Source organism: Drosophila mauritiana, chromosome 3L (genome assembly GCF_004382145.1).
Source record: "Drosophila mauritiana strain mau12 chromosome 3L, ASM438214v1, whole genome shotgun sequence".
Lineage (NCBI taxonomy): Eukaryota > Metazoa > Arthropoda > Insecta > Diptera > Drosophilidae > Drosophila > Drosophila mauritiana.
Window position 1 is genome coordinate 6,044,952 of NC_046669.1, and position 21,193 is coordinate 6,066,144.

A 21,193-nucleotide genomic window follows, 5' to 3' on the forward strand; every position below is an offset into this window, starting at 1 on the left:
TAACTTTTATAGTTATTTTTTAGTTTCATTAAAATGGTTATATTTATTGGTTTATTGAAATAACAAAAATTCAAGATTCTCGTAAGGAGTTTTAAAAAGGATATATGAATGTAAATGGCTTCAATAGAATTGGCACGCAGTTTGGCTTATAGTACTAGAAAAATATACGACTGGCATCTTGGCTGAGGATCTATTACTTTGAAGACCTCATGACTTTTTTCATGACCCGTCGATTTTGTTCGTTTGAAATTTGTTCGTTCGTTGTCCTTTGATTAGCAATTGTCGGCAAAAGTAGATTTTTCCTGGCAGTTTTTCGTAGTCGTTGTCCAAATAAATCATAGGTCCTTTAAGTCGTTCCGAAGTTCTTCATTAGTTGAGGGGACAATAGCCCTGCCAAATATCGCCAACGACCATGTTCGGCGTGATGTTGATCATCCTTTGGTTAACCTCCACCTTGCTGATGCAGCCCTTAAAGGACTTTTTGGTCTTGATGCCCGGGGCCCTCTGGAAGGCCACATGTCCGCCAAAGAACAGCGGACGATTGGTCCTTGTGATCACTGATCCTTCGTTGCCCACGCCGGGATTGGAGCTAATGAAGTCCACGGCTATGTTGATCACAAACTTGGATTTGATGGCCTGGACATTGCGCGTCTTGCCATCGCAGAAGCTTTCGTTGTTGGGCAGCTTATAGTTGGTGGTCACAATGTTCTTCAGATCGGTCTTTACGGTAAAGTACAAGGTGTTGTCTACCAGCTCGAGTATGGCATAAGAGTTCTTGCCGTGCACAGAGAAGAGCAATCCGTTGGGATCCCTCGGTCGGAAATCGAAGCTGATTTTCATCTCAGTGCCCACATCGAAGTGATCAAAGATCTTTACAAACGCCTTCTGGTTATTGAAGAACAACCCGCGTTCCACCTGCTCAGAGCACGGAACCACTCCAAACTCCTCCGGTGGTGTTTCCAGATCCATAGCGTCGAACTTGATGTTCTTGAGGCAGCCGTTAAAGAACGGCACTTCAGTCTTGAAATCGGTGAGGTTCTTTACCTCCGACTCCAGGAACTTATTAACTCCACCCAGATAGATGGGCAATTCGACAGCCAGTACCGGAGCGGATCTTTCCGCATTCAGATCCACGGATCCCGGCTGTTCCAACTTGTCGATGAGCAGGGAAACCTTGCGTTGGGTCCGCACCACCTCCACGGTGTGCCAGGTGCCGTCGTTCAGCTCCGCCTCGCTGGTGATCTTGGCCTGCAGCTGTGCACCCACCCGTATCTCGTATGTCACCCGACCGTCCAGAAGATACACGGCTATGAAGTCATCGCGCTGCTTACTTCCGGCATAGATGAGCAGGCCGTTGGGTCGCTCAGTACGGAAGGAGATGCCAATGTCATGGTGACGGCGTACCTTCACCGGCAGTGAGTTAATCTGCAGACGCTGCTCTCGCAGTCCATAGAATCGGTAACCCGCCTCAGCAAAATCAACATCGAAATTGGGTTGCTCCGGCAACTTGCAGCGCTCATCGCTGGGAAGATTCAGTTTGGCTGGTGGCCGCGTTGTTAGGGTCTTTTGCGGTGTTTTCGCCTCGATCTCCTTCTCCTCATCAATGACTATCGGGGATGGTGTCGTGGTAGTTGTCGTTGTCGAAGTTGTAGTAGTCGTTGTTGTTGTGGTAGTTGTCGTGGTGGTCGTAGTGGGCGTTGTGGGCGGTAGTGTGGTTTCGATATCTGGCTTAAGTGGTGGCAGCGTATCGGCGTTTGACCACGGAGACTCCACCTCGTTGTCTCCACTTGGATAGTAACTGGGCACCAAACTTGGTTCGTAGGCTGTAAGCAAATAGATATGTTTATAAATCGGATTTCAAGCGGAAGCTGTGTCCTGGCAACTCACCTAGTACATGTGGTGGACAGCTGTTGATGTTGCCATTCTTCTTCTCAGCACTGTTGGCAAAGTTAATGATCTCCTCGTTCACGGTTACATCGCTGATGCAACCGACAAAGTAGGCCAAAGAGGCCAAAGCGTTCCTCGGTGTTCGATAGTTGTCCGGCAAGCCAGCAAAGAAGATGTCACCACCCTCCAGGATTAGTGGTTGCGGCGAACCAAGTCTATGGGAAAGTAAACATGTAGATTAGCATAGGAGTCCAAAAGAGATTGAAGTCTGCTCCAAACTCACCTCTTGTTATCCACATCATCGACCGAGAGACGCAGTTCACCTTGGGTGTGCTGAACTGTAACCACATGATCCTCGCCGTCGTTCAGAATACGATCGTCTATTACCAACTGACTGCCCATGCTGTTCAGCTTGAGCAAACCATCTTGCAGGCTGAGGCCAATGGTGGAACTCTGGTCATGACTGGCAGCATAGAAGAGTACGCCATTCGGTTGCGTGGTCTTGAAGTGCAGAACCACATGCAGATTGTTATCTGAGGAAACGTTGTTCATCCTCAGGAATCCGTACTCATGCGGCGAATATGACACCACCGTGGAGAACTTCGCCGAGCATCCTTCCTCAACTCCGCCGCCAGCTACGTATTCTGTAAGGTCTACCACTCCCTGGTTGATCACCACATTATCGATGCAGCCATCAAAGTTGGGTTGCAAACTTATCGAGGTATTCAGACGTCTCGGATGACCACCGAAGTATAATCTCCTCAGCTTGGGCAACTCCAAGTCCGCTTCCAATGGAGCATTTGTCCGTGATATTACTATATCGTCGACCTTGAGAAGGCCGTTTCTGTTTTCCCTTTCCGCCTGGACCTTGTGCCATTGGTTGTCATTGTAGCGATCCTGGCTGCCGGATTGAATGCCTCCACCTTCTCCCAAACTAATGTTGAAGAAGATAGCTCCGTCAATCATCTCAATGCTCATGTAGTGCTTATCCCTTCCGTAGAAGAACAGCAGTCCATTGGAAGTATCCTTGTCTGCCTTGAAGCTGAACTGGATGCTGGAGCGGCTCTTCAAGTTCGATGTGGCGTTCAGCTGGACGTATCCATTACCCTTGAACCGCAGACCAGTTACCGGCTTCTTCTTCTCGAGCAGCACATCCCGCTCCCTGGCGCCCTGGTCGTTATCATCACCATATACAAAGTTCCACAATCCTACGCTCTCATCGCCAATCTTTAGATCCTCAATGTCGCCGGAGAAGGAGTTAGTGGTCAGGTCTGGCGGAGCATTAAAGTCCGAAATACCCGGATAGCCACCAACAAATAGGCGACTGTTTTTATCCACATGAAGGATATTCTGGGATCCTTCCAGATAGCCAGACTTGCTGTGCTCAACCACATCACCGTTGGGTAGTTCTTCCCTAATTGTTAGCTTGGCGTTCGGACCCATGCGATCCACAACAGCCTGATACCAGCGCCCATCTGCCACGTACTTATCGCTGGTGATGCGTTCCGGGCCATTGCCCAAATCTATGGTGAGAATCGGATAGCCATTCACAATCTCAACGGCCACAAAGTCGTTGTTCTTCTGGGCGGTCTTGTTGTCATTTCCCAGATATAAAAGGAAACCGGATGGCTCGGTGGTGCGGAAGTAGGTCGATAGATTGGTACGAGTGGCCAGCAACTTGGTCTTTTCCGGTGTCTTCAGTTCCAGGATCGTGCTTGGCTTGAAATTGACGCCCACCTTGATGCTGTTGGCCAACTGGCGAGCAGCCTCCACTTGGGCCTTCAAGTTCTCAATTTCCTGGCCCAACTGCCGGCTCTGACTGCCCACACGGTGCTGCTGTTCCTCGATATCCTCTGCCAGTTCGTTTAGCTTCGAAACGGATCCTTCTACGTCATCCAGCTGTTTGTTAGCTTGAGAAACGTCCTTATTGGTCAGATCCAAATCCCTATTGATGCCATGCGCCTTTTCGAGTTCCTTTGGCGTTTGGACACTCACTGGTTCAAGTATCTCTAGGACGTTCTTCAGAATCTCCAGAGCATCACTGGCATTGGCATTTGAATTCTTCCACATATCCCTCTGCGACTCAGCTGGCAGTTGATCAATCAGCTTGTTAATATCCTTCAGCTGGTGTTCGGTGGCATTGTTCACGGCTGAGATTTTCTGCACCTTGCCGGCCGAGGCGTTTAGGCGGGGCTCTAGGTCGTCTTGTACCTTCTGCAGAGACTGTCGTGCTCTCTGGAGAAGATCCGTAGATCCAGTGTCAGCGAGATGAGCTCTTTCTTCTATGCCATCTGTCTTATCTGTGGCATTTCCGGCCGCAGAGATTGCATCCTGACTGAGTTTCTGGGCAGCTTCAACGGCCTCAACGATTCCCGAGTAGGCAGTTGCGGCCTTGATGGCCGGCTCCGCACTGGCGGTCATATCCGTGTATTGGGCAGCCAGATCCTGGGCCTTAATGGCCAATTCGGCCGCCTTCTGTTCGGCCTGATCGGTCAGGGCATCCGCCTCCTTATGCTGGTCCTCCCTAACGGGTAATTCTTCGTCCACATTTTTATTGACCGAATTGAGCTCAGTCAGAGCATCTCTCAAGTTATCCAACTTCTGGTTGATTTGACTGAGGGTCAGATCGCCATTGATGAGGAAATTGCCAGCATCTAAGATGTTCTTCTCTGCCTGTAGCTTTTGATCCGAAACGGTGTCGAATTTAGAGTTTTCAAAGGCCTTCTGGTTGGCCACATTCCGGCGCTCCACGTCAGCGGACTTGGCTTGTGAAGCCTCGCTCCAGTTGAAAAGATCCTCCAGATGGTCGCTGAATTCCCCGATATCATTCTTGAGGGCATTGAGGCTCTTGTTTTGCTCCTTGATGGGCAGAACTAGATTGTTCACTTCCTCATAGAGTTTCCTCGCCTTTTCCAGGACTTGTTCATTGGGTGCAAGTTCGATACTGGTTCCGTTGATTTGTCCCAAAATGTGCTGTGCTTGCTCCAGAGCAGCATCAATCTTTGTGCTCGCTGCGGCCTCGAGGTTCTTGGAAAGGGCTTCCACCGATGCGATGGCTTCCTTGGCGTGGTCGGCACTCTTGACCGCCTCATCATAAGCAACTGTTATGTTACCCAAAGTGGTGCTCGATCGCTCACGGATATCCAAGGCGTTGGCCAGGGTCTGGTTGACCTGTTTGGCATAGGACTTTGCATCGGATTCCAATTCGCTGTTGGCCTTTTTGGATGGACTCAGGTCCACGCTGTTGGGATCCAATAGCTTAACCTTGGGCTCCAGTTCATCGGCCAGCTGGTCGTAATAGTTTAATTTTTGGCTAGTGAAGAAGGCCAGGGTTACACTGTTGAAATCCTCCAGGACACTATCGATCTGATAGCGCATTCGATCAGTGACATCCAACAGGGCATGGTGGCAGTTATTGCACTCCTGACAGCCCTCATCCTTGATCAGTACCCATCGATTCGGACAAGCGTCGCATCTGGAATGAAGAAAGTAGTTTAAGTACACTCAACATTTAGAAACCAAAGATCACAAGTGATAGTTACCTATCTCCAATTACTCCTGGCAGACACTGGCACTTGCCGGTGTTGGGATTGCAACCGAATCCTCGTGAGTATCCCTGATTGCAATTGCACGGAGTGCAACCGTCCTTTTCGTATTTCCAATGGTCCACGGCGCATCGATCGCACTGTCGTCCTGTCACTCCTGACTTACAGGCACAGTGACCTGTATGTGGGTCACACTGCGTCGAATTGGAGGCAGCACCGCAGTCGCAGGCTCGGCACCCAACACCCGACTCAAATCCATAGTGATCCGGCTTGCAGCGATCGCAACGATCGCCAATGACGTTCTCGTGACAGGTACAGACACCCACAAAGGGATCGCACGTCTGGGTGCCCAGATCATCGCAGTCGCAGCTCTGGCAGTTCTTAAGCTTGATAGCATCGCCGTAGAATCCAGGTGCACACAGATTACAGGCAGCTCCGAAGGTGTTATTCAAGCAGCGAAGACATTCACCGGTCCTAGTGTCGCAAGATCCCTGATCCTCTGGATTGATGTTACCGGAACACTCGCACGGCTTGCACACCTGTCCTATGCTCTCTGGCTCTCCGTAGAAACCATTGGCGCAAGACTCGCAACGGGGTCCGGTATATCCTGGCTTGCACTCACAATGGATTTGGTCTCCGCTCTCGGAGATTTCGCAACTGGTGGCGAAGTTGTTCGAGTCAAATGGCAGTGGGCAAGCGCAGATCATACAATCTCCGGGTGTTCCATTCGTGGCGTTTCCATAGTAACCGGACACACAACGCTCACAGTGATCACCCTCTGTTCCATGCTGGCACTTTGAGCAGATTCCGGTAGCGCAATCGCAGGTCTCCGAATGGCCATTGCACTCGCAGGGAATGCAGTAACCACCATAAGGTCCACTGGGATCTCGGTAGTAGCCCGGGGCACAGTCCTCGCACGAGTGTCCGGAGTAACCAGGTGGGCAGGAGCACCGTTCCACGGCCAGGAATTGGTATTCGCCAGTGCCATCTGCATCCTCATCGGAAAGGGTTAGATACACATAGGCCAAGTGGGTCACCAAGGTCTGTTCCCAATAGTTGGCTCTGATAAAGATTACTTTTAGATCCCGCAGAACCATCATGAAATCAGCTCGTGAAACTGGTTTTCCGGAAACTGTCTGGAAATTCGATTCCACTATATTGACGCGATTGGTGAATGGTTCATTTCGGTTGGGCTGCTCATAGCTTGTATGCACAAGGACATTGTGTTCACTGAACAAAATGACATCCGGAGCCACAATGTATTTGCCGTCGAAGCCAGAAGTGAAGTGTAAAGTATAAGCCAGGTCTCCGCCATAAGCAGAGATGTGATTATTCTGGTTAAGCAGATAGTCCAGAACTCCAAAGTACGCTGGTCGTTCATCGTTGACCTCCCGTAAGGTAAAGTCTGCCTTCAGTGTGGTCTCATTCAGAAGAATTTCCTCCGCCGGCACGGGCCACATCTCAAACTTGACGCTCTCCTCGCGGAATTCCGGAGTACTGATGGACACATGCTTTAGCAGGCTCACATTGTAAACTCTGAGATAGGCACTGTCGCATCGCGAAGTCTTGCCAAAGCAGAAGCAAGTGGTGCAACCATCCGGATTCGATTCTTGCAGATTGTACGTTCCATCCACACACTGGTCACAATCCCTTCCAACCACATTCTTCTTGCAGAAGCAGGCGCCATCGATCTTGTCACACACCTCCAGTTCGGTGCCGGGCTTGTGGCAACTGCACTGCTCGCAGTGCGGGAAGTTAAAGTATCCATTGGAGCATACATCACAGGCCCTGCCCTCGATATTTTGCCGGCACTCGCAGGTTCCATTGAACAGATCGCACTGGGAGTTTCCATTGGCAATGCCCATAGGATTGCATGCACACTCCTCGCAGCCAATGACCTGGTGGACAATGAAATGCGATTTTTAGCATCTGCTGTAGGAGGCTAGTCAACAATCTTACCTGATGAAATCCGTAGGTGTTGGGGGCGCACTTCTCGCACAAGTCCCCAATGACATTGGGCGGACACATGCACTCACCGGTGGTGGGCTCGCACATGGCGCTATTGGGACACTTGCACGGCTTGCAGTCAGGGAATCCATAGTATCTACTGCGACAGGCTCCGCACGTGCGCTCAATCACATTCGGCTTGCACTGGCACTGACCTCCGAACGGATGACACTCGAAGCTCGTGGATCCGGCGTAGTCGCAATTGCAAGGCAATGCTCCACTATTGTAATCGGCTGTTAGAGAGAAAACGGATTTCTTGCAGAAATCACTGGCATTGTGGGTAATGTGGAAGTGGTCATGGCCGCAGTTCTGAATGAACTCCTTGGTCTGGTCGAAGGTCTCTTCCACCAGTAGGTCATCATTGTACTGCTTCAAGGGCACAACCACCAGATAGTCCAGCCAAACGCTCTGGGATCGATCGGTCTAAAACAAAATTTGCGGTTTTAAAGTAGCTTAAGTTTGTATTTCATAATGGTCTTACCGTGATCGTGAACTTGAACTCGTCGTCAATCTCGAACGAACCCTCTCCGGCGGGGCGAATCACACCGCGGCATCCGGAACTCGATGGACAGTGCTGAATGTCGAACTTGCCATCGTACTGGTTTTTGCCCGCTGTCAGCGTGTAGTACACCTGGTATTTGGGATGGCTCGGTTGGTAGTACTTCACAAGGATCACAAACAAATTCGGTTTCGTAGCATCAACCTTTGATCTGTAAGTAAATGTTGGGGTTATATACTGCATAATATAATATAAAGAAGTGACAAACTCACTCAATCACGATGGTTGCTTCATTTTGACTGTCTAAGTGGACCAACTTAACTCGTTCATCGAGTGAGGCATATGGAGGTTTGTTGGTGGCAATGCGGTCCTCATGATCAGTTTCGAACTCTATCTTCTTGGAATCGGGTACAGAACGGAATTTCGGAGTGGCGCATTGCTGATCGTGGATCACACAGACGGGACTTGGGTTGATGTAGTCAATGGACCATTGCTCGACGGGAATTGCTGTCACCGAGATAATCGGGAAACGGGAACCATCTTCGATGTCAGCCTGAACAATATAGGAAGGTTATTATTATGTTTCGAATAGCTGGATTTGTATTCACAACTCACAGAGATGATGACTGGCTGCAAATCCTCCTTGTTAATATAGAAGGACTTCTCCATACCATCCTCGTTAACTGATGTTCGGCAAATAGTCGAGTATAAGCATGGATACAACAGCACGGATGTCTCCGAATCTGGATTATCCTTTAGTTTTAAGTTGATATAGTAACTGTCGGGGAAGTTCCTATCGCTGATATAGTCAATCACGAAGATATACCGACCACTTCGTGGCACATCCACGATGTAGTGTAGCTCATTTTGGGATCCGCTCAGTACGGGAATATCACCGACATGGCTCACAATCTGCAGATGCTCCGGATCAGTGTACACCTCGACGGGATTGGTCGGCTTAGAGTTTTCACCGATGACGAATGGAGTTGCTGCTGGTGAAAACACTTCCACAGAGGCGTACTTGTAGTGACGGCACAGCTCCATGTTGCCCAGTTCACAGGGATTTGAGATATGGCGTGTTAGAATTCCGGCTTCGTAGTAGGCGGCGGGTAGGAGAACAAAGTAATCGAGCATCACATTCTTGTTGGCCTTGGTGGTAAAGACATAACGACCCGGATCCAAAACAATGGCTGAGGGTTTCACTCCCAAGGGCCCCGCAACAGTTACGAACTGAGGTTCCGATGTGGGTTGCAGTAGAACCTTTACACTGTGAAATCGGAATAATTAAGATCTTTCTCTAGGAAAGTTGTATAAATACTTACTGCTGATCCACCTCCAGAGGATTGTCTGAAGTAACCGAAATGGTGGCAGTGACATTCTCGGCATTGGGATTCACATATCGCAGGACAATCCGGTACAGAGATGACTTAAAGACATTGACCTCGTTGCGCACATCATTCTGAATGGCGTTGAAAACCACATAGCCCTTGCTGCTAAATCCGGGGAATGCCGCCTCATCGTAATCGTAGCGCACCTGAGTGCCCGATGGGAGTGATCCATCCTCGTATTCGTACTGGAACTGATGCAGCGTTGGGAAGAAGTGGGTGGTCAGTGGCTGGGTACATGCCAGGCCCGTAATCCTCGGGTGGCACTTGCACTGGCCGCTGATCTTGTCGCAAACACTTTGCCACGAGCCGCCCACATCGCAACTGCAGTCCTTGCAGCCAAACAGCGAGGCACTGTCCAGATCGAAGGTACCATCCCGACACTCCTGGCAGCGCCTGCCCTGAGTATGCGGCTTGCAGGGACACTGTCCGGACTTGGAGGTACAGGTGTCCAGTGCGGAAATAGTACCATCTGTCCAACAATCGCAAATCTCACATCCTTCGGTATTGCTGATGTTCAGGTTCCAGTACAAGGGCTTGCACTCATTGCAGATCCTGCCCGTCACTCGCTCCTTGCACTTGCACAGCTCACCCACGGGCACCGATCCGCATCCGGCGAACTTATCGATCACTCCTGCAGGATCACAGTTGCAGTCCTCGCAGCTGGGGAAGTTGTAGAAGCCCTCCTTACACGAATCGCACTGACGTCCGTCGAAGTTGGGCTGACACAAGCACTGTCCATCCGAATTACAGGACACTCCCTGAGATCCGTGAGAGTCACAGTGACAAGCTGTAAATCAAGAGAAATCAGAAGTTTTTAAAATTGAAATGTATCTGATGGCTGAGGATACATACGTAGACAATCCGGATAACTGTAGTATCCGGCAGTACAGAGCGTGCACTGTTTCCCGGCAAAGTTGTTGAGGCAGTTACATTTGCCGGTGTTGTCGCAGGTGATCGCCGAGCTACCCGTGCTGGAGCAGTTGCAAGGCTTGCAGTCCGGATAGTTGTAGAATCCTGGCAAGCACTGATCGCATCTTGGGCCTCCAAAACCTTCACGGCAGATACACTGGCCAGACTGCTTGTTGCAGATTTCCGACTCTGTGCCCTGGTTGTCGCAGTCGCAGTCTGCCAAGGAGAATTAGAATCAGCATCAGTAAGTTTTTCAACTTTAAACTATTATTAAGGTCTTACATGAGCAAGTGGGGTAGTTGAAGTATCCGTGCTTGCAGCGCTCGCAGTTGTCGCCTCCGAAATTGGTCAAGCACTTGCACTCTCCAGTGGTCACGTTGCAGTCGTTGGTAATCGAGCCGATCTTGTTGCACTCGCAGGCCTTGCACTCTGGGAATCCGTAGTATCCCTCGGCGCACTGCTTACAGTAGGCCCCCGCAAAGTTGATCTTGCACGGACACTGCTGTCCGCTTTCCGCCTCGCAGTGGTAGCCGTTGGTTCCATTGAGATTGCATTCGCATTCCCGGCAATTGGGGTAACCATAGTATCCATACGCGCAGGAGTCGCAGCTTGGCGGCTGGAAGGCAGCACGGCACTCACAGTTTCCGGTCTCCTCCTCGCAGTGTCCGGTGGAGAAGAAGTAGTCACATTGGCAGGCTAAATGGATGGGAGAACGGTGGTATTACGGATTCCCTTAAAGTATATCTGGTTCTTACGGCTGCAGACATCGGTCTCGTTCCAGTGCTTGCCCTTGGGTCTATAGTATTTCGGCTTGCACTTGTTGCAGTTAATTCCCACGGTATTGTGCTGACAGTTCTGGCAAACACCACCACCATCGTAGTGTCCGTGAATGTCCAGGGAGAGTCCCTTGCGGTTCACTTCCTCATCGTACTTGCACTCGTTGCTGTGACCATGACAGTTGCAGGCTAGAAATAAAATTCGGAATTTAAAATCCCGTCCTTGTCCGCTCAAGAGAGATGTCCGTTCAAGGGACTATACAATACTTACGTTCGCAGTTGAACGGTCGGGCATTGGTGTTTTGGCGCCACTTTTTCTGCTCGAATCCAGGACAGCACTCGTTACACTGGATGCCGCACGTGTGATGCTGGCAACGGCATGCGAGGATGCGGACTGGGCTCTTCGGGTCCTTGACGTCACAGGTGTCGGCGTGTCCGTTGCACATGCACCTTCCCCCGATCGAGATGTCCTTGATCGAGTAGAAGTAGCGACGCGTCACCGTGGGATCTTGTCGAGCAACAGACATCAAATGTCCCAAAAGATTCTTGGTGCGAAGCAGACGAATCCTGACGTTAGTGGCACGCGTCCATTCCTGCAGCACCGTTGAGTTGAAGTAGTTGGTGGAGCTGGGTCGCTCATTGAGCAGCATCACGGGAATCTCGCCGTTCTCCAGCGGCACAATCTTTGAGTATTCAGTGGTGCAGATGACGTCGTCGTCGCGGGTAATTGGCTTGTAGGTGTCCTTGCCAAAGTACGTCTCACAATCGGCGGGGGTATCGGAAAAGTGCTGCCAAGGCGTCCAGGTCTTGCCATAATCCGTGGACTTCTCCAGCGTCCAGAGACCCGGACGAGGGGAGTTGCCCATGCGAATGAACAAATAGGCCACATGGAATTCCTGAAAAAAGCGAACAGTTTAGAGATCAGAAAATATATTACATCATTAACTAATAGGATTCATTCATTTCATTTTCAATATAAGAGTCTTCAACCATTTTAAGGAGTGTCCTATATCTTTTCTTACCCAGTTGAGTTTTTTCAAGTCTCCCCCAAGACACAAAATTAATTTTGCACAAGCAAATTCATTGAAATTTATTAGTCCAGTGTACACATTACGTACATATATACATATGTATGTACTACATCACAGCACAGACAAATGTGAGACGACAACATGAGATCACTGTGGGGAAATTAACTCCAAATGTTCTGCAGTAGAACCGGCCACTTTATCTTCGTTTATTTATATTTTCTTGGTTTATGTTTGCTTTTTAATTTGGCTTCAATTGAAAGCGAACTCAGAGATACGAAGATCCTACACATACATATATAAAGATACAGCCATGCGTTAATATCTTTGTACACACATGTTAAATGTTTGGTTTCCGAGATTTGTTTACTTTTCTGTGTTTTCATTAGTTTCACCCATGTGGAAGTTCATGATTTTGAAGCAAAAAACCTCGATGTACATAATTCTGCAAATATGTATCTCACAAATTTAGCATTCGAATTGCCAGCATTCGTAGTGTCTATATATAAACCACAGTTTCATATTCAGTTGCATTCTGTGAATTAGGAAAAGTGCAACTAAGGAATTAACACGAATGAGATCATACTGAGCTGTTGAAATCTTAGCGCAATTATTCTTCAAATTAAATTGGGGACCTCGTGGATTACTCGTTTCCGTTGCAAGTGAGATAAGAACGTAGGCGAGTCCGAGGCACAACTTTTTATAGAACAAACTGAGACACAATCTGGTGATAAGACTGTAGTTTCTTGCGACTCGGTCTCATTATCAGGCTGCTCTCAATTCATATTTGTCGCATGCTGGTGTGCCTTAAGAAACCTAATGCCTTTATCGCTAAAAAACCATTCCGAATGAACCGCTCGAAAAAGTCAATGCTCCGAGTCGGTTTCTAAGCAGCTTGTAAACCGAGACCTCCCATTCAAAAGTGTGTGTATGTATGTTCGTACATATCTCTGTGTATATTGTATGTAGGAGCTGCTGACATACTGATAACCCACAACTCCAAAGCCTTCCCCTTTGCCAACAATAAATACTCGAGCTCAGCAACATTTTTTTTCGTTCAGTTTTTGCTGTGTCGACGTCGACGAAATGAAAACCCATTAAAATTGTTTTCAAATTTTACGATCCGATCCCATCGGTCGAACCCGAAAACGAGTTGCATCCATCCACCGTCTGCCTCCTATGCGTTTCTTAGGCGGATACCTTGGGTATCTTTTATGTTCTCTGCTGCTTACCTGTTCGAAGTTGATGGTCAAATTGACTTCATTGAATTTCATGCCCCTGGACAGCGGAGGACTCTGCCACCAGGCCTCTGTGCCATCGATCGCGTTCTCTGGCGGATGATTCCTCTCCGGCACCGAGGGATCGCAGTAATCGCAGACCTGCAAGGCAGAGAACACATGTTAGAAAAAGTAAATGGAATCCAAATTGAGTCCAGAGTATTTTTAGAGCCCAATTCGAATGTTCAACACATTTGGGGGACGTCTAAATGCAGTGCACACTTGAAATATAAAGTTTTGAATTTTTAAATAAATAATACTTTGAAGAAATTCTGAATAAAGTTGGATAACGAATGTAATCGATGGTAATATGTTATCTTTCCTGATTCAGCTTTATTTTAAAATAAAACATGAACATTTTTTTTCAGTGTAAAGTTAAAGATTATCTCATCATGTGTGTATACTGAAAAGATTTTTGGGCGTTGCTGGATGTCGATTATAGTTACCTGTCCCTGGATAACTGAATAGTCGATGTGATCGTGTTCCGTATTGGCTCCCACTAGTTTACAGTAGAGCTCTGGTCCATCCGTATCCTGGCCACACGTAGCTGTGGCATAAATCTTCCTGCCGGTGGCCAGATTGAAATATGGTGGCGTTAGCTCCGCCTGGCAATAGGAAATGGCCAGGATCACTAGCAGAGCCCCAATGGAGGCCACTCCGTGCCCCATTGTGCCGAGAGTTCAAGCACCCGCGCTGCGATAACGACAGTCCTTTCTCCACGGACCACTTCCGGTTCTATCTCTTTCTTTCCCGGTTCACTTATGTATGTATTTCACTTTCTTATCTGCTGTATTTCACTTTTTTCACTGTTCTTTTCGTATTCCTTTGGTGGAGCTCATCCAACCGCACTGGATGGCTCTTCTCGAGCAACTGATGGAACCGCAGCGAGAAGTTTTCCTCGAGACCCCGAAAATTTTGATTTTGATAGTCGTCCGATCGGCTCTTTTCGTATGCCTTCGGCTGTTCTCGTCTTCGGCATTCTATACAGCTGAGAAAACGATAGTCTTTCCGACCTATGTTGTATATTCACATCCTCTTATCCGTCTTTTTTCAGAATGTTGTGTTCTCCGGCTTGGTTGAAAATCTGGAGCCGGAATGAAAGATACGGATTATCGCCATTTGACTTGTGAGGTTATTTAATCACTTAAAATATATGTAATTGTATTTAATTTGTTCATTATATCAGCATTTAATTGGGTTCATCATGACCTAGGATAATACGAAAGTTAGTTGGTACTTGGTACTTAAGACCAAGATTTTAAAATGATTTTATTGCATGAAATATGTTTATAATGTTAATTGTCCTTGGAGAATGCCCTAAAAAAATTTCACGAAAAATTCAAATTTCATGTGTGTTCCTTGATAGGTGTTTCTTCCACATTACTTGGGAGCCCATCTAACTGGTCTCGCATTTCGTGAGCAACTGATTAAACTGCAGCGAGAAGTTTTCCCGAGGCCCCAAAAGTTTTGGTGTTCGTAGTCGCTCGATCGGCAGTCGATCGGGTGCTCTTCTCTTTGGCACTTTAATTTAACTGAGAGAATGCCCGTCTATCCGATTTTGTTTTGCTCTGAACGTATGTTTACAAAATCTTTTCCAGCTATTTGTTTTTTTTCTCATTCGCCGGCCGGGCGGAATCGGAACACAACAAAACGAAAAACCGGTTCGTTGCCATCGGGGAACGTTGTGGAATGAGTGAAACGCCTTCCGCAAATGAAGATTGACTTTAGCACTAAGAAAATGTATACTCTAACTTTTATTAAAATGTACCACAATTTGAGGGTTTAAGGTTGAACGTTTTATAAGAATTGTATGGTACAGGATTACTAAAAAACTTAAAAAAAAAAAACAAATATAATGTCATAACAGTACTCAGCCCACAATTTGATAAATTCATAGCATACTTTCTGGCGTTAAGCTGGGATAATTTCTTGCTTTTAAGGGTTCTAAAATTGGTAATATGGATAGATCTTGTGAACAAATTAATCATTGATATTACAACACAAATGTTATGTTAAAAGTACTGCTATTAGTCACCAAACATTTTTATTAAGTTTTAATTGCAGCCTGGAATGTAATTTAATTTATATGTGCTTAGCCATTCGTGTAGCATTTAAAATTCAACGTATTTAAATGATTTTCCATTAGGCTATGGCCACCTTTCGTTTAACCAGAAGTGTTACGGCTTACTACAAAACTCGCTCAGGCCTGACCAAAGAATCGAATAAAGCGCACCTCAATTTTAGCCCACGATCGACGAAATCTTGAAGTTTATTGCTATACCGATTAAAAAAGCCAAATGCAGAGACTAGCTAGCAGCAGCAACTATTGAAAATCACGATCACAGCTAAATATTGTGCAAAATTCATGACCAAAGTGTTGGGGCAATTCGGATTTCGCGTTTTGTATTTTGTTTTTGGTAACTGTATTGGTTGTAGCCAAACTCGTTTTCCGCCGTTTGCAATGACATAAGTAATTGCATTGATAAAGCCTGTGCCGAGTGTCAGAACGGCCAGTTCTTTTTATTTTTGGCCTCAATTGCTGCGCCTGCGCAGCAGCTTAAGCTTCTCAGCTTCTCATGGCTGTATGTAAACGAGTTCTGATGACGTAATTCGCATCGCGCAGTTCTGCGCCTTTGCCTTATGCAATATGCACGCAAATGAACATTGCCGAAAAAATTAATGGAAATATGTGCTTGTAAAAAAATGAGGAAAAAATTCGACGATTGCAACATCAACAAGAAGTTCTCGATTTAGCTCAGCCCACACAGCAGCTGCACAGTGGGCCATAAAGTATCAGACTCAGAAAAACTGTCCATATATATATTCACATTTTTTGTAAATACTAAAATTATTAATCTGAAAATATGGTAAGATTTGAAAATAATTTTACAAAAAATTCATTTAAATTCACCGACTGCTGAGTGAACAAAAAATGCTTGCATGGTACAAAAAATAATGGAGAAAGATAATTAACAAAAACGTTGCATGCTTAATTGACACCCACTTGCTAAAAATATAATGTGTGTAAATAAGCACTCAAAAAAGAATAAATAGCAATTGCAACACCAGCAAAAAACTTTATCTGCACAGTGGAAAGGTTATGTGATAAAAGGTATCTGCATTTGGCCATATGCGAAGTGAAACTAGTGATTTGCACAGTGGGGCAAGTTCACATTTGCACGTTTTGCGATTACACGGCCATTCATATTTCAATTTGACTTTATGTGCTAATTAGCCCATTAAAACCTCAACGTCTCTAAGTGGCACGACCTTTTGGCCAACCAATTTGCTCCACTGTGCCGCCTCTGCCGACGTCGACGTCAACGGAGCAGCTGCCGCTCACCAAATGATTTCACTTATTCGCGATTGCATGCGCAGATTCGTGTTCAATTTGGTTCTAAGTCTCGACGCGTGTGCATGAAGGCAGTTCTTTGAGTTCTCGACTTTATCGCCATGGTGCTGCTGCGAGTGATCAAGTATCTAGTGGGTTAGTGAGAGTGTTTTGGCCAGGTGTTAAGCACGTTAATTCATCACTATCAACCTTTGAAGGCTGCGTGGTCCGGGTCTGCAACGAGTTGTCCCAGAACATGAGTTCACTAAACAAAATGTTCAAGTACCATTTGCTGGAGGTTAGCTAGAGATCCCGGGATGTGGAGCTAAACACCCTTACTGATTAGATATAGTTTTTTTCGCCTGTCGAACAAGTTCGTTGCTCAAGTCTTTCGTTATGTGATCCAATAAAACGTATTTCATCCACACAAACACAGCATTTATAACGGTCTCTGTTGTAGAATGGCAACTCTAACCTTGAGGCAACTTGCGCAACCCTGCACAGAAAGAAAATTTACATGGCAGTAGCAGTTTTTGAACTAGTTTTTCCCAACTAAAAGCATTTTTTTGTGTGTAGCCAAAAGAAATCCACGGGCAAGCAGCATTCAATTTCAAGTTGATTTCGGGGGCTACTCACTCGATCGGAACCAAGTCGCTGTTCTAGAGAATCACACGCTAGAGCTAAATAGTGCTGAGCCTTGGATTTTCCCATCGAAAAGAAATCCCGGCCAGCGCGTTGAAAGTATCAACGACAAGGTCTCGTCATGACTGATTGTCCAAATAAGCCAATATTTACAATTAAAGCCGGCTAAACAATGCGCGAACAAGTTTGCACAGAAAAAGAAAATAAATGTGTAAATAAAACAAAGCGAAAAAAAGGCATATTATTAGCATTTGTCCACTCGCGCCAGTCGTGTCGTCACACATAAGCGCCTTAAGAAATAAATTTCTCGAATTCAGTAGCGAAAAAATCCCCGACATCATTAGAGGGCTTGGTCGATAGAGACGTCATTCCTTTTACGCTCAACACCTCGGGTCCATTCATTAATATGATTAATTTCAGTTCTGGCCGCTCGCAGTGCTCATAACGTGTTATCCGTTGTGGCTTTATATCTTAATTATAAAGATGGGTCAAGTCCAATGGTCAGTTGGATCGCAGACGTCACTAGTGGAAGCGGTTTGGTAACAGATGCGTGATTTTATGACGTCTTAATTGGCGGTAACATTTTCCTATAAATACCCCTCTTAACTTTATATCCATATTCACACCTTTTTCATTCGTTAAGAGTCGTGTGTGGCAAAAGAGTGAAAAAAGCGATTGAGGTAAACAGAAAGTATGAATTTATAACTTAATCGCTCGAACGTTAATCTTTATTTGAATTTGAGAAACGTAGACCTCTTTCAGTTCTTGTCAAAACGTTTCCACAAGATATCGTGTCCTAATTTTATCTGTGTAAGAGAGAGTTTGTAAATGAGTTGTAAAAACGTGAATATTGGTGAAAATTGTCTTGTTGCTTACTTTTTAAATGAATTATACCTCGAATGCGAAAAGTGTGAAAATCTTCCAGCTGTGTCAGCCTGATAAATAAATATGTTAAGTGTAATCAAAAGACTAATTGTGCACCACTGTTAAGTTAAATTTTCAACAAAATATGGTAATTGTTTGTTTACCTTATTAAAAACAAAAGTTTCAGCGGGTAAAAGTAATTTTTGTTAGGGGTAAATTTAATATTAAGCAAAAAAGGATAAGATTAAGTTTTAAAAAAGGCAATTCTGGTTTGTTCCTGTGAACTAAAGAGAATTTATAATGGGATTCCATTAAAATCTCCGACGGGTTTTTATATGGTTAGTCTAAAGTTCAACCAAGAAATCTGTCGGTGTTAAGAAATTTGGAGTGTTACTTGGTTATTTTGCTCTGATTTTATGAATAAGTTTTTAAATCCTTTTCTTTAAATTAATGGATTTTATAAAACGGAAATTAAAGTGAAATGTACATCCGGGTAAGTATTTTAACCACGGATCTTCACAATAATCTGTTTTAAGCCTCTTATTCGATTCGAAAGAGGTTTCTAAAGCACTAAGGTTGAATTTTAATTTGTTTGGTTGAAAATTATAAAGAATTTAGAGAAGCTTTCTGTAACATCCAATATATAATAGTTTTAATCTTTTATTTTGGAACTTCAACAATATTTAAACCTACAACATGTAGCTAATGCAATCTCGATATTTGTCTGATAGACTAGGATATTTTCTATTGGTCCCTTATGAAGGTCCTGCCAAAGTTGATGACACTGCTCACGAATCCGAGCATGGAGGTGATCATGGAATGGGCGTGCTTGGAGCTCTCCGTCGTTTCACCCTTGTCGCTTCTGCTGGGCCTTTTCACTTCTTTACGACTTCCCGACGGCGATTCTTCGGTGGCAAAAAGACGATCCAACCTGAGGATGGGTTTCTTGAACCATTCGCCGCTGATCTCGTTGTTGCGTTCGTCATCCTCCCGGCTGAATCTATCGAATGGCAGGGCGTTGACTTGAAAGAAAATGCAGTTAGGCTTAAAATATTGTTATGATACCATGATGATCACGTGACTCACTTGTCTGCATGACGAGACATCCGATAAGGAAGAGCAAAACCATGTTGCTTTCTGAGGTCATTTCGATTGTACTTTTCGCACTAGCCGGAGATTGATAACTGACTGAATCGAATGCCAGAGAGTTCAGATTTTATAGACGCCAGCCGACGGCGGATGTCGCCCCACATTCTACGTGATAGAATGGAAAGTAACGATGCGCACGTTTCACCCAAGTAATTGCTTTATTTTACGCTTGTACATTTTGCCTAAGCTTAGAACTACATAGCCATAACCCTGAATACGACATAAAAACTGCCACTCCACATAGAACCACAAATCAATTGTGGGCGTTGGGTGTCTCCAGCCTTTCAGATTTGCACTTCAAGGTTTTTGTTTAAACCGATCGAAGGCACTATCCAATTCTGCATCCGCATCTCGCTCATCCGGCACCGGAGGCCTTTGACGATATCGATCCTCGAGTTCCTTACGTGTAAGTTGCGGACTCGGTGCTCCAGCACTCCAACCGATCACTGCAAAAATTCGGACACGGGTAATTGCATTTGATGTATAACGTTTTTAGTTAATAACACTAACCGCAGATAACTAGCAGACATATCAGATAGAACTTAAGCGACGCGCTTCTCATGGCTCTGCTGGGATTGATTCGATTGATGAGCATTAACTGACAAGCAAAATTCGGTTGGGTCCACTTTTTATATATGCACGTGAGCCAGTCTGGAGCTCTTCGCTGATTGGCGTTCAAGGAGGAGGCCAATGGGCAGTGGCGCCGCGGCGGGAGATTATGCAAAGCACCCGTCGAAGACCCAAAAATAATGAAAAAAAAAACTCAAAGATAAAAAAAGATCACAAAAAATCCGAATTAAGATTCGTATAAAGGCTCGAGGCGTCGTTCTGTCTCACTGAGTGGGAAAAAACGCTGCTGGGGATCGGTTATCTCCTACCGGTCTTTGACGTAGTCAACGTCGCCCGGCACGTGAATGGCCCGTTGCGCGTTGATTGATTGTTTATTGAAATGCTACCTAATGAACTTACACGTATATGTCGTCGGCGATTAGCCAAGTCGTCACTCACTCTTCCTGGTGGCCAAAGAAGGTCGTCCTGAGTTTGGACTTGGTTTTCCTCTGGCTAGCAGAATGTATACTGATATTTATACCCACAATTTCTCTTATTTCTAAGTTGTTTACTTGCCCTTTTCTGGTTGTTGAACTTAAACCAAAACATTTCAATCATGCGGCACTAATTTCATATTATGTAAAAGTAGTCTTGAAATGAGAAAAAATTGTATATTGAAAGCAGATTAATTCTGTTATATAAGCGTAATAATGCACCACTTTTAGCACTTTCAATTATAATTAATTCTCATTCCCGAAGAAAATGGTCCAGCGTTCGTATGTGGGTGAAATTTCACAGAGATACGATTCCATTGAGCAATATTCCTCATTAAAGTCGGTGAAATCTGTAATGAAATAATTGAATAATATGCGAGATTAAAGTTTAGCATTTGAACTTACTTTTCCCTTCAACGCAAAATGCTGTATCCAAATGACACTTGGTTGGAAATTTTCGTATACAACCCATTTCCTCATCCAATCCGCAAATGGAACTTGTCTCATTCACCTCACCGCAATTTGTTTCCACTGGGCATGGTTTTGGAGGAATATTCGCACCAAGGGAAAACGCTGTTTTTGGGAAGGACATCTTTGTAAAGTCACTACTATAAATTGAAAGATCTCACCCAGAAATATTACGAAAATGCCAACTGCGTTCATTCTGGAAGACTTAAACCTTTCGCTATGAAATGAAAAATCGCAATGCGGCAACTAATTAAGATCGGCGTGAAAAAAAATAAACGGTTAGGCTTACTATCCTATCTTATCACAAATTTAAACAACGATGAACGAATTTTGCCATATTAAGAGATAAGATAAAACACAAGCACCGTAAATTGAATTAA

General features: G+C 45.5%; 5 protein-coding genes across 5 annotated transcripts; 1 reads left to right on the top strand and 4 right to left on the bottom strand.

Annotated features, from left to right (window-relative positions):
• Positions 1-28: 28 nt before the first annotated feature.
• On the bottom strand, positions 29-14,184 carry LOC117139875 (laminin subunit alpha). Its single transcript, XM_033302532.1, has 15 exons — positions 13,763-14,184; positions 13,272-13,418; positions 11,283-11,907; positions 10,991-11,200; positions 10,518-10,931; positions 10,179-10,451; positions 9,261-10,113; positions 8,554-9,205; positions 8,211-8,491; positions 7,921-8,149; positions 7,392-7,862; positions 5,430-7,330; positions 2,171-5,362; positions 1,888-2,102; positions 29-1,823 (listed from the first exon to the last, which is right to left on the bottom strand). Exons 1-15 carry the CDS (start codon positions 13,982-13,984, stop codon positions 370-372), a joined length of 11,139 nt encoding a protein of 3,712 aa, XP_033158423.1. The 5' UTR covers positions 13,985-14,184; the 3' UTR covers positions 29-369.
• A 2,531-nt stretch (positions 14,185-16,715) lies between these two features.
• Positions 16,716-17,085, top strand: LOC117140830. The gene is made up of 2 exons (XM_033303938.1): positions 16,716-16,803; positions 16,866-17,085. The coding sequence occupies exons 1-2, from the start codon at positions 16,770-16,772 to the stop codon at positions 16,952-16,954; spliced, it is 123 nt and encodes a 40-aa protein (XP_033159829.1). The 5' UTR covers positions 16,716-16,769; the 3' UTR covers positions 16,955-17,085.
• A 1,705-nt stretch (positions 17,086-18,790) lies between these two features.
• Positions 18,791-19,350, bottom strand: LOC117139949. Its single transcript, XM_033302636.1, has 2 exons — positions 19,240-19,350; positions 18,791-19,175 (listed from the first exon to the last, which is right to left on the bottom strand). The coding sequence occupies exons 1-2, from the start codon at positions 19,298-19,300 to the stop codon at positions 18,898-18,900; spliced, it is 339 nt and encodes a 112-aa protein (XP_033158527.1). The 5' UTR covers positions 19,301-19,350; the 3' UTR covers positions 18,791-18,897.
• An 87-nt stretch (positions 19,351-19,437) lies between these two features.
• LOC117141697 lies at positions 19,438-20,356 on the bottom strand. The gene is made up of 3 exons (XM_033305304.1): positions 20,272-20,356; positions 19,813-19,966; positions 19,438-19,748 (listed from the first exon to the last, which is right to left on the bottom strand). The coding sequence occupies exons 2-3, from the start codon at positions 19,895-19,897 to the stop codon at positions 19,600-19,602; spliced, it is 234 nt and encodes a 77-aa protein (XP_033161195.1). The 5' UTR covers positions 19,898-19,966; positions 20,272-20,356; the 3' UTR covers positions 19,438-19,599.
• Positions 20,357-20,568: 212 nt separating this feature from the next.
• Positions 20,569-21,033, bottom strand: LOC117139950. Its single transcript, XM_033302637.1, has 3 exons — positions 20,975-21,033; positions 20,751-20,918; positions 20,569-20,695 (listed from the first exon to the last, which is right to left on the bottom strand). The coding sequence occupies exons 1-3, from the start codon at positions 21,006-21,008 to the stop codon at positions 20,592-20,594; spliced, it is 306 nt and encodes a 101-aa protein (XP_033158528.1). The 5' UTR covers positions 21,009-21,033; the 3' UTR covers positions 20,569-20,591.
• Positions 21,034-21,193: the final 160 nt, after the last annotated feature.

What these genes read in the sequence shown, in the direction of transcription:
- LOC117139875 (XM_033302532.1), bottom strand. Translation starts at nt 13,984, where the DNA reads ATGGGGCACGGAGTGGCCTCCATTGGGGCTCTGCTAGTGATCCTGGCC. An exon ending in TGACCATCAACTTCGAACAG is followed by an intron (nt 11,908 to 13,271) that starts GTAAGCAGCAGA and finishes CGCTTTTTTCAG; the next exon opens with GAATTCCATGTGGCCTATTT. An exon ending in GATGATGTGGATAACAAGAG is followed by an intron (nt 2,103 to 2,170) that starts GTGAGTTTGGAG and finishes ACTTTCCCATAG; the next exon opens with ACTTGGTTCGCCGCAACCAC.
- LOC117140830 (XM_033303938.1), top strand. Translation starts at nt 16,770, where the DNA reads ATGGTGCTGCTGCGAGTGATCAAGTATCTAGTGG. An exon ending in AGTGATCAAGTATCTAGTGG is followed by an intron (nt 16,804 to 16,865) that starts GTTAGTGAGAGT and finishes CAACCTTTGAAG; the next exon opens with GCTGCGTGGTCCGGGTCTGC.
- LOC117139949 (XM_033302636.1), bottom strand. Translation starts at nt 19,300, where the DNA reads ATGACCTCAGAAAGCAACATGGTTTTGCTCTTCCTTATCGGATGTCTC. An exon ending in ATGTCTCGTCATGCAGACAA is followed by an intron (nt 19,176 to 19,239) that starts GTGAGTCACGTG and finishes TTTTCTTTCAAG; the next exon opens with TCAACGCCCTGCCATTCGAT.
- LOC117141697 (XM_033305304.1), bottom strand. Translation starts at nt 19,897, where the DNA reads ATGCTCATCAATCGAATCAATCCCAGCAGAGCCATGAGAAGCGCGTCG. An exon ending in ATGTCTGCTAGTTATCTGCG is followed by an intron (nt 19,749 to 19,812) that starts GTTAGTGTTATT and finishes GAATTTTTGCAG; the next exon opens with TGATCGGTTGGAGTGCTGGA.
- LOC117139950 (XM_033302637.1), bottom strand. Translation starts at nt 21,008, where the DNA reads ATGAACGCAGTTGGCATTTTCGTAATATTTCTGG. An exon ending in CATTTTCGTAATATTTCTGG is followed by an intron (nt 20,919 to 20,974) that starts GTGAGATCTTTC and finishes TCCCAAAAACAG; the next exon opens with CGTTTTCCCTTGGTGCGAAT. An exon ending in ATTTTGCGTTGAAGGGAAAA is followed by an intron (nt 20,696 to 20,750) that starts GTAAGTTCAAAT and finishes ATTTCATTACAG; the next exon opens with ATTTCACCGACTTTAATGAG.